A 16543-nucleotide genomic window follows, 5' to 3' on the forward strand; every position below is an offset into this window, starting at 1 on the left:
GTCTGTGGCAGGTGTTTCAAAGAGAATAAGTCTTTGATCTTGATTAGTTTTTCTCTCACGGGCTATGCTTTTGCATCGTACCTGAGAAATCTTTGCCCACACCAAGGTCACAAAGACTTTCTACTAGGTTTTTGTCTAGAAGTTTTGTGGTTTTAGCATTTATATTTAAGTCTGTAATCCATTTTAAGTTAATTTTCGTATATGGCGTGAGGTAGGATTTAATTGGACATGTATCCAGTGGTCCCATCATCCTTTTGGGAAAGACTATTCCTTCCCCATCAGATTGCTATGGCAGTTCATTGAAAATCAATTGGCCGTAAGTGTATGGGTTCATTTGGGAACTCTCTTCTGTTCCATTAACCTGTGTGTCCGTCCCTCCCAATGCCAAAATCATGCTGTCTTGATCACGTGTAGCTTTAGAGCAAGTTTTGAAATCAGGTAGTTTAAGTCCACCAACTTTATCCTATTCTTTTTGAAACTGTTTTACTCTCCTAGGTCATTTGCACTGCTATGTAAATTTTAGGATCAGCTTGTCAATTTCTACAGACACGCTGGCTGGGATTTTGATAGAGATTGCACTGAGTCTATAGGTCAATTTAAAGAGACTGGCTAGGTCTTTTAGGAATGCACACATTTACAAAAGACATTCATATGGAACTGTTAAATTGCAAAACCTGCTTTCAAGTTTTTGCACTTAATTCCTTGGAAGGAGATGGGAATTCAGTAGCCACCTGCAAGAAACCATTACGTATTTACGCTGGGGTGTTGCCACTTTTTTCATTCTTTGCCGCCCATTAAAATAAGGGAGTTGGTGCTGTGCCTTTTCTATTCTGAGCAGCAGGTTAATGGGAACCACTGCAATGGAAGGCAACAGAGTGTTTCTCTCAGTGCCATTCTGTGCGTCTTCACAGGGGCAGATGAGCTGCCTCCCCCCTCTGACCTGGCCCACACGTTTGGAGCAAGGCTGCAGGTGTTGAGGTGGGAGGCCTGCAGGATGCCCTCATCTGTGCAGGCCAGCTTTGCACAGACTTGTGCGGAGCCCTCTGGGCTTTGTGAAAGCTGTCTGAGCAGACTGACTTACTCACCTTTGTCCGGGATACACACTGAGGGCCGAGGCACACCCTCGTTATCCTCCCTGTTCAGGATGCTGCATCAGGAGAAAAGCTGCCTGGAACAGGTGAGGAGGGTTTGGCTTGGAGAGCAAGCCAGTCCAGGCGCTTGGAAACCTCTCCCACTTCAGGGGGAAAAACAGCGAATGCAAAGTAGGCTGAGTCAGCCCCACACTGCCTGTCTACAGGAGGAAAACAGGGAACTGGCGTGATTCTGCCTCCCCCTTCCCACCCATGAACCTGTCACATAAGCAGCACATCCTTGCCCCTCCCTTTGGTTTCCTCACCTGCAGTCATCTTTGGGGTGTGGGTACCACCCAGACAGGTGCTTCCCCAGTTCATGATGATCTACATAGACTCCTCTCAGTGCTTATAAAATACAAGAAGCAGCTGACTTCTGGGCCCCACCTTCGGGTCAGTGAACCCATTCTTTTTAAAGGCTCTTGGGTGTTGCTTAGGCACAGTCAAGCTTGAACACTCCTGATCTAGGCCAACACGCTAAGCTCCAATAGTCTGCATATCCTTATTCTGAAATCACAATCAACTAGAGCTGTGTTTGCGAATCTCAGGGACAAGAAAGCAATTTATTTATTCCTTTGAATATTCTGAGCACCGTGACTGAATCAAGTTAGATCTTGAAAAAAAAGAAAAGCACTACAAACCCAGACCTTGGTACTTTAACTTCCCCTATAGAAATGACTTCGTTCAATTGTCTTTCTGTGCTACACCCTTGGTTCTTCTCAAGGAACAACTATTTGGGCATGTGCATCCATCTGCTCAATTAGTGTAGAAGATGTTTTTCTGTCGAGGAGCTGAGCAGATGATCAGACAGGCATGTTTTCTGGCTGAGGACAGGGTCTGTAATTACAGGTCTCTTTCTGTCCTCCAAGTGGCCTCGTACAGGAGGCACGGGGCTTAGTCAGGACACCAGAATCCCAGGTATCAGACACTATGGAGTCATTAATTAAACTCCATTCCCTGCCACCAAGAATTTCCTTTCTCTGCCAATTGCTTTTCTGTTGAGGTGTGGAATTTGACACAGAATCATAGCATTTTATAGCTGAACGGGACTTGAAATTGTCTGAGCCCACCCTTCACTTTTTTACTCATGAAGGGCCCAGGGCTGGAGAGAGTAAGTCGCGATGTAATTGAGGTCTCATGGGTAACAAATTAAGTAATGATACCAAATCATCTGATTCCGAATATTATAGCCCTTTTCAGTGGCACCCTGCCCTTCCCTGCCACCCCTGCCCCATATCCACAAGAAGTTTGGACTCCTTTTTGCTCTTCTAGACAGTGGGTCTCATCAAAACTTTGGTGCCTTGTGCTAAATCCTGCCTTGCAGTACGCAGTATTTACCGAGCCGGTATTCTGGCCTGTATGCTAAAGTTCATAATTCAATTTACAGATTAACCAAACCGTAATAATAACCACACACATCTGACTTGGCACATTAAAGGCAAGCAATGTTTAGCACTTTGAATGTGTAGGCAGGTGTTTTACAAAACTCAGCTAAATAAGCCAATTGTTTATTGTCCATAGAGTTCCGTGCCAGCCAGAGTGTAGACGTCTAGCATGTGCTTTTTGAATATGTGAAAATGGAGTTGTAACTTTCTAAAATAGCAGGGTACGAAGACAGATGGAGAGCAGTGATGCAGAGCTCTGGCAGCCTCCAGCAGCACATCTGGCTCAAGCGCAGCTGGAATTGCAGGGGACGGGTCTGGGGCCAGGTACCGGGTAACCAGTGCTTATGAGATCACCTGTCCCAACAAAACCCACTCCGTGCTTTAAAAGTTCAGAACCACAACCTTCTCTCCACCACGAGTATGTGCTCATTTCTGTTCTCACATGGGCACTCTTTAGTCTTTTCTTTTGCTCATAATCTGAAACACTTTTCCTTCTTCTAAGAATGACTCCCATTTAAATAATTTTTACCCAGCTTCGTTTATTTTTTGGTTACTTTGCATATGACCCCCATGTCTGTGTTCAGCTCTGATGCTTTTCCCAGCCCTGCGCCCAGGGCTTATCTGTGAACTGTCATGGGGGCCTGTGTAAAAAGAAATGAAACCAGGGGAGGAGCATGGGGGAGGCTGGCTCACACATGCAAAGGGAGGGCTCCGTATTTTTGAGGACCTGACCCTGTGGCCCCCAGGCCTGCACTGTGCCAAAAACAAAGGTGTTTGACTGGCTGTGAAACTGCCCTGTGATTCTGGCTCACTGGATTTCTTGACACTTTCAGCATCATGGGACAAAGCAAGTGCACGGCTTAAGACCGATGCCCTTGGCATTGTTTCTTAGCAGTGTTTTTGCTACTGATTCATAGAGCAAAGCCCTGTCACATGGGGCCTTGATGTGTCTTCCATCTACCTTGTCTAACAGTTCCTTTAACACTGTTATTCTCTGCACCTGTCATTGGGAAAGGGTGACATCCAGAGAGACAGTCATCGGCATCCTAAACCACACACACAAGCCTTTATGGGAACGGCCCTGGTGCCGTCTCTGTGCAGAGGGTGATTGTGTTGTTATTCCTATTAATATTATCATTTGCGCTGTGCCACATCATTTTCAAAATGTCGTTTGATCATTTACCCTGATGACATCACTGTGAGGCAGGCACAGTAGTTGAGTTCTGGGTGGTTATTAGTTGTGGTACCAGCTAAGAACATGTGCTCCAGGGCCAGACTGCCTGGGTTTGCATCCTGGCCCCACCCCTTCCTGATTATGGACAAGGTGCTAAACCTCTCCAAGCCTCGGTTTCCTCATCTGTAAAATAGAGAATAATAGTTCCTACCTCATTAAGTTATTATGAAACAAGGGGCTAAATATTTATGAAGTATGTAGTACAGTGATTGGCACAGAATCATCACAGTAAAATGTTCACTTGGGTTGGCCAAAGAGTTCTTTTGGGTTTTTTTTTCCCATTAAATGGCTCCCATAGTGCTCATTTGTCTTTAACTTCATTTGAAACAATTTTTCTTAGATTGTATTGTGACAGCTGTCATCTGAGCATGCATTTAAAAAAATACTTATCAAAATTGCTGAATTTTTATGTAGCCATTTTAATATTGAAGATGGAAGAAAATAAGCAACATTTTTGGCATACTATGCTTTATTATTTCAAGAAAGGTAAGAACACATCCTGGCTGGTGTGGCTGAGTGGATTGAGTGCTGGCCTGTGAACCAAAAGGTTGACGGTTCAGTTCCCATCAGGACACATGCCTGGATTTCGGGCCAGGTTCCCAGTGAGGGGTGCATGAGAGGCAACCACACATTGATGTTTCTCTCCCTCTCTGTCTGTCTCCCTTCCCCTCTCTCTAAAAATGAATAAATCTTTAAAAAAGAAAAAGAAAGATAAGAACTCAACTGAAACACACACACAAAAAAGAGTTGTGCAGTGTATGAAGAAGGTGCCGGGACTGATCGAATGCATCAAAAGTGGTTTGCGAAGTTTCATGCTGGGGATTGCTCGCTGGACGATGCTCCATGGTTGGGTAGACCAATTGGAGTTGATAGTGATCAAATCGAGACTTTAGTTGAGAACAATCAACGTTATACCACGCAGAAGATAGCTGACAAACTCAAAATATTCAAATCAATAAAGCTATTGGTGAACATGAAAAAATTTGTCTTTTATATTACGGGGGAAAAAACACACACACTTGTTGGCCAACAATACTATCAACGTCATCACCTCTACTTTGTAATCAAGGTTCCAAGAGGTCATTTGTTTGGCATCATAATTCTAGTGAAAACTCAAACGTGACATCACGACTCCAAGTGGCATGGACTTTTCCTCCTCCTGGTCTTTACTTTATTACTACGTGGTAACCCAAAAATACGTCCTCGCTGTAAATGGTCAAAACAGCACAGACGCACGTGGAGGACATTGTTGGGATCTGACCCTTAACTCCTCCCTGTCTCTGTGGAGGTGTTCACAACAAGCTGGCAGGCGTGCATTCTCCTGTTGCCCCTCCATGCAGGGTGCAAGTATAAAATTGGCATACATACATACACACGTGTGTTCTCTCTGACACAAGTGATGATAACAGTCCCTGAGTCATAGGCTTGTTGAGGGGGTGCTAGGCAATACGCTGTTCATCTCATCAGCTCCATGAGTAGAGTTCGACCCTTTGTATGGATGTGGAAGACGAAGGTTTGAGAGATCCCCAGCATCACAGACCACATGCTGCGGACACCGGACAATCTTGTCAGACTCGACTACTCTTTATGTGACTGTGTCATCGACATTCCTTTTCTGCATGACTTTTCCTCTTAGGCATATCAGTTCGAACTCTTTCCGTGCAAGGACATAACAGTTTACTTCATTCTTGTAATGGCTACATAAGGTCAATGTTTTATCTGACCACGTTCTTATTTAGCTTGTTTTCTGTTTCTCTGTCATTTACTATTGGCTGTAATACAGTGCTGAACATCTTCAACACATACACTTTCAGGGACACGGTGAGCATTTCTGTAGGATCGCTTAGAAGTGGAGTTTGCACGTCGGGGCGTATGTTCACACTACATTTTTATAAGTGTTGCCAAAGTTGCCTTCCGAGAAGAATTCCACTCACCAGCCGTGTGTGAGAATGCCTATGTCTTTGTTTTTTTTTTTTCAATCTTTGCCAATGTGACAAAGGAAAATATATTTTTCTAAATTGTATTTCCCCGATGCCTTTCGGGGTTAACCATATTTCCTCTGGAAATTGTCTTTTGCTCACATTGCCGTTTATTTTTCCTTGTAGACGCTCTTTATATATTCGATGATAATCTTTAGTCTGAAAGGTGTGGCAAATATTTTCTCCCCATCTGTTACTTCTCTCTCTAAGGGGAAAATCCATTGTTCTCACCATTACTTGAATGAGTCACTTTTTCAGCTCGTTTGAAACCCCACCTTTATCATAATTCTCTTGTTACTTGAGTGACTGTGCAACTGGCTCCTCTCTCTGCGCCGCTGGCTATTTTCTACTCCTGCACCAGAATGATAGTACTTCAGTTGTTTCAACCTTAGAATAACGTTTCATGTTGGAAAGGCAAAAGTCCCCTTTCATGGCTGCTCTCCTTTGTGAAAAATGCCTTTGTATTAATGAGCATTTTTTTCTCCCATGTGAACTTACAGAATTGGCTTGTTGAGTTCTCTAGAGGAAACTCCTGTGAGTACTTTGACTTAGAAGGCACTGCATTAATAGGCTCATCTTAGATAAATTGACATCTGACAACATTTAGTTTTCCTGTCCAGAAATACGGTGTTTCTATTTAAGTTTTTTATGCTCATCAGTTAAGTTCTGTGGTTTTCTTTATGTAAATCTTACATTGAAAGGTTTGTTCCTATTACAAATGAGGTCCTGTTTTCCCATCACATTGACTTAATTTGTACTGCTAGTGGACAGGAAAACTGTTGGCTTTTATGTGTTAATTATTTTATCTAGCTACTTGACTGAACTCTTTTGTTAGTGACCTTTACACTTATTTCTTTTTCTTGACTTATCACATTGGCTTGGACTAAAACAATGTAGGAAACACTGGTTAAAGTATACATCTTTGTCTTATTCCTGCCTTTAATAAGAAGGCTTCTAAAGTTGTGCCACCATATATAGAAACCCTTTGTCAGTTTGAAGAAATTCCTTTCTATTCCTGGTGTGTGCTTTTTCACTACATCAGATTCCTTTTAAGGGGCCTAATTCTTTCCCTTGCATTTCCCTGGAGAATCCAGAGATTGTCCCTGCTGGGACCTACAGCACTGACATCCCGGCTGAGCCTCCCTGGGTATTAACTGAGTAAGTGATACCGTCTCTCTTCCTTCACTCACTCTGGGCCCTGGATGGCCTAAGGAAAGGAGCTACTTTGTGTTGACATTTTCTTCACCCCCCCGGAAAAATACTTAATTAAACATACCATGTGTACAAGAACCATAGCACCACTTCTGGAATTTTCTGGCAAATCCCACTGAAAAGATTTTTTTCCCTGGCTCCTACTTTTAAATAACTTCCTTTTATTTTTTTTCCACTTGGTTATCTTGAGGAGCTGAGCACCATGTCACACTCTGGTTGCTAAGTGGCTTTCAGACTTTCTCCAGGAGTGTGTGAGAAAGGAGTCACTCTGGCCTCTCTGACTTCCTTTGAGACTCCAGGCAGGACCAGGGTGCAGCCACTTCTAATTCTGGGCTCTCAGCTTTGCCTTTCCCCTGGTTAAAGCGAAAGAAATGTCGTTCTAGTTTACCGATAAAGTGACTTAATTGCAGAGTGCATTTGATCATTTGTAGGTAGCACGGGGTTTTTCGTCCACAAAAAGATTTCATTTTTCCAGGCATGTATTTGGAGGATGACTCTAATGTGACTCGGCACCTGTCTAGAGAATGGTCACTGTGTCCAGTGACATTTTGCCTTGGGCAAGTCAGCACCTGCTGTGATGGCAACTGTCAGATTTAGGACCATGGAATGCCCAGGGGTAATGCAGAGCTATCTCAGTAAAATGCCTTCTTCAGAAAACAATTAATACAAGATTTTGGCAAAAGATTGTAAGCAGCACGGGAGAGCATTTGGGCTCCTTCTGAGAGAGAAGCAGTCGATACTGACTTTTACTATGGTTTTTCTCATCTTGATATAAGCTGGGTAGATTTTATTATTTTCAGACTATTTGGCTAAGAAAGCAAGAACCTGCTAATAGAATCCTTTCCTTTTATTGCCTTAGTACAAACCAACATTAGCCTCCAGCATTAATACGGATGTTGATGTGTTTGAGATGGGTTTTTTGGGGGGAGATGGAGTGGACCCATCTCAGGCACGAGTTGTGTAACTGGCAACCATCCAGGAGAGCCCAAGCCAGGAGAAAACTGGAGGCCCAAAACCCCGAGAGGCAAGTCGGCCCCATCACAACAGGCACAAGGCGCTGGTCTTGAGCCCCTCCCAGTTCCGATGGGGTTGGCTTCAGCTTCTAAGGCTGTTGGTGTAATAAGTTTGGTCTCCTGGACAGATATTTTTCCTTTCTCACCACCCTCTCCTTTCCTCCAAATCCCCAAGTCCAAAAAAGAAGCTGCATGCAGTGACCAGGAGTAGACTAACTGTCGCTTACCTCTTCTCTTCCAGGCAGGTGACAAACATTACCACCCCAGCTGTGCACGATGCAGCAGATGCAACCAGATGTTCACAGAAGGAGAGGAAATGTATCTTCAAGGTAAGGTGGGCTCAGGAACCCAGTAGGTTCTCCCCACCTGGGGGAAAACTTGTGCTGTTTGTTTGTTTATTGGGTCGTTTTTAGAAAAGGAGGCATTTCATTAGCAGCAAGGCTACCCAGGTCCAAAATGAGTGTGGCCAAACGTTACCTCATTGGTTAGTATTAATCAGCCTAGCAACTGACATGCTGGCAGTGGGCCCTGTGGCTATTAAACGTGTTGCTGCTGGAATGAATGAATAGGACGAGGTGTTTGGACCTATGGATATAAGCAAGAGTGAAGATCACACCTCCTCCCAGCCCTCTCCAGGAAACTGCCAGGGAAGCAAAAGATCAAAGAGATAAAGCATTTCTAGAAATGCTGCTCACCAGACAACTACTTCGTCTTTTCCTCTTTCACTCTCCTGCCAGAAGGATTGTTTTGAGGCCTCCCAGGCCGTTGTTGCCCTGGCTTCCAGGGAGAAGAAAATCTCATATTTGGTGAATTGCATCACAGTTAATATTTCATCACATTAAGATGACATAGCTCTCATTGTGAAGGAGAGGGAGAGAACACACCCTAAGTCCCTGAAAGAGAAGTTGAGACAGTTCTGGTGGGATTATCAGGAAGCCATTAGATTTCTTTTAATTGAAAATGATTTTGAGAAATTTTTCCAGCATACAACTATCACTAGTTTTTAATCTCCTCCAAACTTCTGCAGCTTCCCAGAGAGGCTGTAGGGGAAGATTCTCTTCCATCAAACAGTACCATCTGTGGCAGCGTTTTGCTATTTTTAGCTGTAAAAGAGTCATTAAATAGACAAGGGCTTATCAGTAAAATTAGCAAGAGCCGTAAGAGCTGTTGCTCGTTCAATTTGGGTAATGACTGGGTTTCATCTGCTTTTGCATGTCATTTCTTCATGTCTCTTTGCACGTAACACTGTGTATTCTTAATGAATGGTTTGCTTTGCTCTTAGGGATTTTTTTTATACAACTACAGAAATTGCTCTGGAATATTCAAGCAAAGCTTAGGCTACAATCCCCTTTTAAAAAGCTGTAACTGTATGAGAAATTAACATCCCAAACATCCTTTAAGCTGTAGGATGATCAGTCTGAAAAATTATGATTAAAAAAAATCACTGAATATTAAAGGGCCCAAATAAAGGCAAGTGACAACCCAAACCCGTGGTCCCATCTGGGTGTGGTATGACATTTCCCTGAAGACAGGCAGTAAATCTGCCGTAGCAATAGGCAGGTGTCACTGCGCACTTCCAGAGTGGCGCAGGTTTATTCTTTGCTTGGTCTCTGGGCTTCGTTTTAGATTTTCGTGCGTCAGTTGCAGCATTCAGAAACAAAGACACAAGAGAGCGTGTCAACCCTGAGTCTGCTAGGAACTGAGACTCTGGGCCTGGAAGCTGAGACGAGGGAGTGATCTCAAGCTGTATGCAAATACAGCACATTCACACCCCAAATAACCAACTGTCTGTTAAGATGGGCTGCGTTCAGAATTCCAGGGATTGTTGTGAATCTCTTCCTGGGCTTCGGTACTCTTTGCTTGCCCTCTCGGCACATCCTTGAAGAATGAGCAGTTTCATCTTCTTCAGCATCTCATGTGCTCTCTGTGCCCCATACCCATGTGCCTGACCTCTGGGGAACAATGTGACACTATGCGAACCCAGCGCTCTGGCCAATGGCCTCTGATCCATAGAACTTTCACAGCGAATGTAGCTCCTGGGCCCAGCGCTGACCCCGTGGCCCTTGACTCTCCACAGGAAGAGGGTTTCCTGTGCTTTGTAGCTGGCCCGGAGTAATGTTAGTGCTGAAGGGTGCGTGAGTCTATCTGCTTCATGTGTGTTTGTCAGTCTTCTTCTTCTTCTTCTTCTTCTCCTCCTCCTCCTCCTCCTCCTTCTCCTTCTCCTTCTCCTCCTTCTCCTCCTCCTCCTCCTCCTCCTTCTCCTTCTCTCCTCCCCCACCCCCGCTCCTCCGCTCCTCCTCCTCCTGGGTCAGGCCAGATAGAAATGACTGTTAAATAGGGGTTAAAGTAGTATTCTGATGAGAAATGTATTTTCCTTGTCATTATTTAATACTGTTTTAGCTCGATGGTATAAAGTAATGCAAGAATTACTTTAATTTGGTGTCTTTTCAAGTACACACAGATTGCTGTTTAAAGAGAGAAGGGTTTCGGTAATGAAGTGTAGAAAGTCTGGTCTTCATAGAGACTCATTAAATTTACAGTATATCATTTACTCACTGCTTCCAACTTAGTCACTTTACTTGCTTAACTCTTTGTGAGTGCTCCTTCTGGTTCTCCTGCCTGTCCCCACATTTGAACATATCCTTATGTGTAGGTCTTAGCCATCATTTTATAAATGCCATATATATCTGGGCGTACAAAATTTCGTAGGCAGGCTTGCGTTTTTACAAGGTAAGTGCTCTCTGTGCGATATGAATATTTTGCTCAGTTCTGGGACCATCCATGAAAATACTTTGCATTCTGAGGAAGTGAGGGCGTGGACCCAGAACCAGAAAACGATACTGAAGTGGTAGCTTCCCTAGTTTGAGGTGAAGACTTTTTTAAAGTTAATTAAAAGGTTGAAAGAAAAAGGAAACTTTTGGATTTGTAACTTAACTTTCAGCCTTTCCACTAGTTTGTCTGATATCCCATATCTGTGTAGATGACCATGTACAGTTGGATCAACAAAAAAATTCAGTGAGTTTCGCCTCCGAATATAGACTGTTTTGACTTTATTTTCCTCATCTAAACCACTTGGTTGTTTTGATGCTCTGCACACATGGCTGATGGCTTCTCATTCTGAAATTAAATGCAGCTTGTAGTAAGGCGCAGACATTACTTTTAAAAGATAATAATATGGTTAGAAAAAAAAATACCCAGTCACAAACTAAATATCCCTTGAATCAAAGCACTCTGGTGCTCAGTTAGTGGTCTCTGTGGTTGAGAATTATGACCTTTAGGAAGCAAGCTCAGACAGGAGGAAAACTCACCTGGAGTTTGGAGGGGTCCTGGCTCATGTGGGCACAGGGCTCCCACGCTCCCCAGTGCTGGGGAAATGGGGGTCTGAGCCCTTCTCAGAAGTTCTGACATGGCTTTGTTCCCCTGCCCCGGCTCTGAGTGTGTGCTGTGTCTTTCCAGGTTCCACCGTTTGGCATCCCGACTGTAAGCAATCCACCAAGACGGAGGAAAAGCTGCGGGTAAGGAAAACATTGGAGATGTGGTGGCAGGTGCATTTGCAGGCCGTATGTTTCACAGTGACTCATTCTTGGGGCTGGAATGTGGGTGAAATTACTTTTCCGTGACTTTTTTTCCTCTATAGCAGACCACGCTGAAAGGCCATTTGGCCAGGGGAGGAGGTGCCCTCCTACCTTAAATTGATTGCAGTTTTTGTTCCAAATGCTCGTGTTGGACAAAGTAAGCCTTGCCTCACTAGTCAGATTCTCAGGAATGCATTTGGGAGAAACGTCAAACCATACAGATGTGGAAAAAAATGATTCGTGAAGTTCTCGGTCCAACATCTGGCAACCGCCTCACCAGACACTTTTATACTCAGTCCATAATGCAACACATCAACCCAGCACTCAGCTCTTGGTGCATTCTGCTGCCCTCTCCCGTCCAAACTCTCCGAGGAGCCTCCATCTGCAAAAGCTGATGATTTGGGGAAACAATGATGAGCCCCGACATGTCAGTGTGAACAAGTAGGCTGCATAGTTTTAGCACTTAACTCCTACATAGCATCAGAACGTTTTAGTAACTCTCCTAGGACCTTGAGCACACGGGCAGAAGGATAGACCCTCTTTCTCCCTGACATGTAAAGCCTTCTGGTCTTCGTCAATTCTCAGAACACCACCAGAGGACAAAGTGTTATTTGCTTCAGAAGCCACGGTGTACGCAGCTGTAAGTCATTAGCATAATCCGCATCCCGATCAGGCCGCCCCAGTTTTTCACCTGGGCTGGGCAGTATTTTTCAGAGAAATACTCAGACTGGGTCCCGACCATAGTCTCTCCATTTAGCTAACTTAGTGGTACCCTTGGGAAAACCAGAGTTGATGATCATCCTCTTGGAGGCTCAGGGGAATAAATGGACTGGGTTTATCTGGAAGGCCAGACTTAGAGCGTGGTCTTCTTTCCCTGTGGTCTGCCATTAACAGGCATAAGAAGCTATGTGTGTAACCCTAGTCACAGTATATTTCAAGTGGAGGAAAAACCCAGTTTTTCTCAGAATACAAGACAAACTGAAAAAGAATTTGTCCCCCAACGCCAGGATGGTTTGGGTTTCTGCATGTACATATAGCGTGAAGTTCAGCACGTGTGTGTAACCCTCAGGTCTGTCAACTGAGCGGGCACACTCTGGAATAGTCACCTTGGCTGGGCTCCAGATTCGGGGAATCTTGAGGAACCACGGATGCTTTGAAAATGGGTTATCTTTATAAATTACGAGAACACTAAAGATAGTGCTTATTGTCACTTTTATCATAAGAACGTAAAATTCACAATAGTGGGGATGCTGCCCAGAAAAACCACCCAAGTAGCCAGTGGTGCGCACCGTCTTTTGAGTAATCGTTGTTCCCCTGTGAAGCCTTCTGGGAGACGAAGACCAGAAGGCAGACAGGGCCAGACTGCGTGGAATGTGGTCCTCGCTCTTTAAGGAAGGGTTGCTTGAGTTTGCAGATGGTGTTTCTAAAATGATTTTTTAAAAAATCAACAATTTTAATGGCATCTTGATGGAACTCTCTGGATAAGCTTATGAAAACAACTAGTGAAATTCTTACACTCATTCCAGCCAAGAGGAGCTATTGGTTTTTTTTTTTTTTTGGTTTTTTTTTTTCTTCCTTTGGTGGAGCTTACCAGAGAATTCCAAAGCTCTTCTAAAGCCTGCATTTACCACTTGGGAGGTCAGGTCCGCCCTCGGCTCATCCACTGCGGGGAAGTCAGTAGTGAGAATTATGTCCCTCCAAGGGGAAGAGGTCCCGAGGTGCCCTGAGTGGGGTTCGTGCTGACAAGGTGAGATTTAAAGGGGAATTGGTTTTTGAATAAGAGAATAAATCTTGTGCTCTCTTAAGGGTGTGTCTACCGATCACAAATCATGAGCCAAGATTTCCAGGCCTTTCACCGGGTGTCACATTAGTGCAGTTACCATAGCAAAATGAAAATGTTTTAAGAATCTTTCAGCAGCGCCACTGAGTAATCCACATTCTTGATATTTGAGAACTCACAGGGTGTTTGTAACAACAGATTCTTAAAGGAACATCTCTCAGTGGCTTCATTGGCTTCTTACACTTCATCTGGAATGTCTAAGCCAAAATAAATGGAAGGGTCACAGAGGGGTTGGAATGGAGGTAAATATACTACCTGCATGGGCCCCTGAACATCCACATTCACATACATCAACTATAGTAATGACGCTTGGCGTTTACCATCAAATTAGTTTTCCTGAAGGATTTTTTAATAGTGTTTCTAAATTGAGTTCCTTTCTTTGTTCATCCTTTCCTTTTTTCATTTTTCACGGCAGCCGCCAAACATTCAGCATTCTTCCTCCGATTTCTTTTATCCCAAAAGTCTGATCCGACGCACAGGACGGTCTCCGTCACTGCAGGTTGGCGCTGTGTCTAGGCTGAGGCCCGGGGCGCTGTCCTGGGACCCGGCTACTGTCGCTTTCCCTCCCTGCGCTGCTTTTCCCACATAACTTCTCTGGCTCCTGCTTCTCCCCCACAGAGTGTGTCTCACCTTCTGACTGCGGCTGCTTTCTTCTCTGGTCAACGTTTTCATTCACAGCAGTGGCTAAAGCATCGTCTTGACTAAAGCAAACGCATTAGAGGCTACGCTTTTGGTCCTGCGTTCACACGTTTGTTCACTGAACAAATAATTTGCCAAGCACCCAGGTGTCGTGTGGGCTGGAAGCTGTAGATGTAGACTAGTAGGGGAGAGAAGACAGATAGAGAAATAATTATGAAACAGCGTAGAAACATATCACAGGAAATGGATCGCATAGATCAAGAAATGTCAGCTGAGCAAAAGGATCTCAAGTGGGCACTTTCTGGAGGCTGGTCTAGATTTGAACATGTGGAGGTGACGAGACAGGGGTGGCCTGAAGAGAATGGCAAAAGCCAGGCATTGGGAAAAGCTTGGGTAGGGAGCGATTTGGCTGAAGAAGGAGCAGTGACGTAGGAAAGGAAACAAATGAGAGCAGGCACCTATTCTCCAGAGGTGGAGAGGTTTACTTACACTGTTACTTGCCCTTTCTCAGAATTCTCATGTATAGCTATCCTTATCTCCATCTTGCAGATGGAGAGACTGAGACCTATCACAGTCAAGTAACTTCCCCAGAGTTACAGCACTGATAAGTCAGTGGAGCAGATGGGATTGGAACCCATGTCTCTGTGAGCCCATAACTCTTCTTTCCACTATTGCACAAGGGGAGAGAGAGAGAAGGCTGGGAAGACAGAAAGAGAAGCACATTAAAAACCCTGGCTCAGTCCCATGCTGTTCAAGGAAAGAGCAGCGTGACCTGCTTTGAGTCCTACAGAAGCAGGGCACATTCCCAGCCAGACCTCCTGGTGGGCGGTGAGGCAGGAGATTGCGTTCCTGGCACACAGTGGACCTTCTCCCAGGGTCTCTCAGAATCTGCTGAAACCTCCACCTGTTAAATGACAAAGTGACTTTCCACAACCCCATCTTTGCCCCGATGATACCCATTGTGTAGCTTGGCTGACATGTCAAGATTTCACCCCAGCACTTCAGTCTGGGCTTTGTGCCTACACCTTTTCTCCGTGCCTGCTAGATGACCCTAAGGCCGAGGAGGGTTTTGGTTTCGACTTCTCTTTCTCATGATTTGAATCCTAGTTAGACGTATAGAGTTTAGAGTAGGAAAAAACCATTTAGACCTCCGCCCCAACCAGCCCCCTACTGTCTTCATCTCTGGAATGAAGTCAGCCCCAGGCTACACAGCCGGGAGCAGCAGGACTCAACTGCAGATTCCGTCCTAGGGTGTGTTGCCTTGGCCCGTGGTGCTGGGTTGAACTCCAACTCATGTTTGTCACACGATTTTCATTCTTAAAGCTTTAGCTCCAGCGGTGGAGTTTTCACGTAAAGTGAAATTATAGTCTCATGAATCCAGAGGATCAGCCAAAGATAGTCCCCGCTGCAAATGAGTATTGCCCAGAATTAGTACCTCTACTTGGCAAGAAGTTGCTTTTTCAATAATTTTGGGGTTTTCCCCCAATAGTATACTTTATAACTCAAATGGTGCTGTTTTATTAGCCTAAGACTATAACCAAGTGATGCGTTTTCATGATGTGAAGAAAAAGGCCACCATCACGTGTGAAATATTTTGATTTGCTCCAGACCCTTAAATTGAAGAGATGTGGAGCATCTCGAGAAGTGGTGGGGTAGGAGAGAGAAAGCTGTCTTTAATAACTTCTCTCTTCCTATCCTGTTATTCAAAAGGGACATCTGATCCCCATTATCCAGCCATAAATATCCAGGAAGTCAGCTGTAGCTCCATCACAGAAAGTTGTAAACAGCTTGGGGCCTGGCAGAGAAAACAGGCCAATGGGCAAGGGCCCCTTCACCCATTGGCCATTGAAGAACAATTCAACAAACCATTTAAGAAGCCTGAAAACTCCAAAGCAGTTTTCAGGTTACACAGATATATTTTAATTTTTTAAAACATGCTGTCCTTACACAGCAGCTCACTTCACCCAATAGTATCAGATACCTTTAGTTATTCGATAAACTGGCTATGCTTCTTTCAGGGATATTCAGCACTTTGTGCCCCAGAAATCAGCCCTGGTTTTGTTGTGGAGGAAAGTCAAATTTATAGGAGGAAAATCATTATCCTGAAATCACTCTTTCTTGCCTCTTGCTGAATTGCAGATAAAAAAAATGATGAAAATAAAATTACCTAAGAAAACCATGTTCCAGTTTTGCTTACTTGGAAGAGTTTTGTGTGAATAGCAAGTTGTGCCTATAGGTAAAACTCAGGCTGAGTGTTTGTAATTCCTGTTGTCATTCATTGTAGATAAGGCACATGCTGTTCCCAGGACCAAGTTTATAATAATCCGAGTGGATCACTTGTGTTCATCCTGCTCAGGGGCTTCTCTGCTGTGCGTTTCGGAGGCTAGAGCATGAAAGGGCTCCCGTACAAACTGGGCATGAGATTTTTGTTCCTTTTGAAACTAACATTCACCTATGATAACATACGCACTTACAAACCTGTAATACAGGGGTGGGCAAAAGTAGGTTTATAGTTTGAGTACACGAAACAGCATTA

At 44.3% G+C, this 16543-nt stretch overlaps 1 protein-coding gene across 7 annotated transcripts in view; it reads left to right on the forward strand.

Annotated features, from left to right (window-relative positions):
- ABLIM1 (actin binding LIM protein 1) overlaps positions 1–16543 on the forward strand; it is a 258566-nt gene that overhangs the window by 200946 nt on the left and 41077 nt on the right. For 6 of the 7 annotated variants that reach the window (XM_053923090.2, XM_045191346.3, XM_053923087.2 and 3 more), the window contains 3 exons: positions 8195–8282; positions 11410–11468; positions 13784–13867. In XM_053923090.2, coding sequence (XP_053779065.1) covers positions 8195–8282; positions 11410–11468; positions 13784–13867 — 231 coding nt within the window. The remainder of the gene's footprint in view (positions 1–8194; positions 8283–11409; positions 11469–13783; positions 13868–16543) is intronic. The other variant, XM_045191349.3, reaches the window with a different exon arrangement.

This window comes from Desmodus rotundus, chromosome 4 (genome assembly GCF_022682495.2).
Source record: "Desmodus rotundus isolate HL8 chromosome 4, HLdesRot8A.1, whole genome shotgun sequence".
Taxonomy (NCBI): Eukaryota; Metazoa; Chordata; class Mammalia; order Chiroptera; family Phyllostomidae; genus Desmodus; species Desmodus rotundus.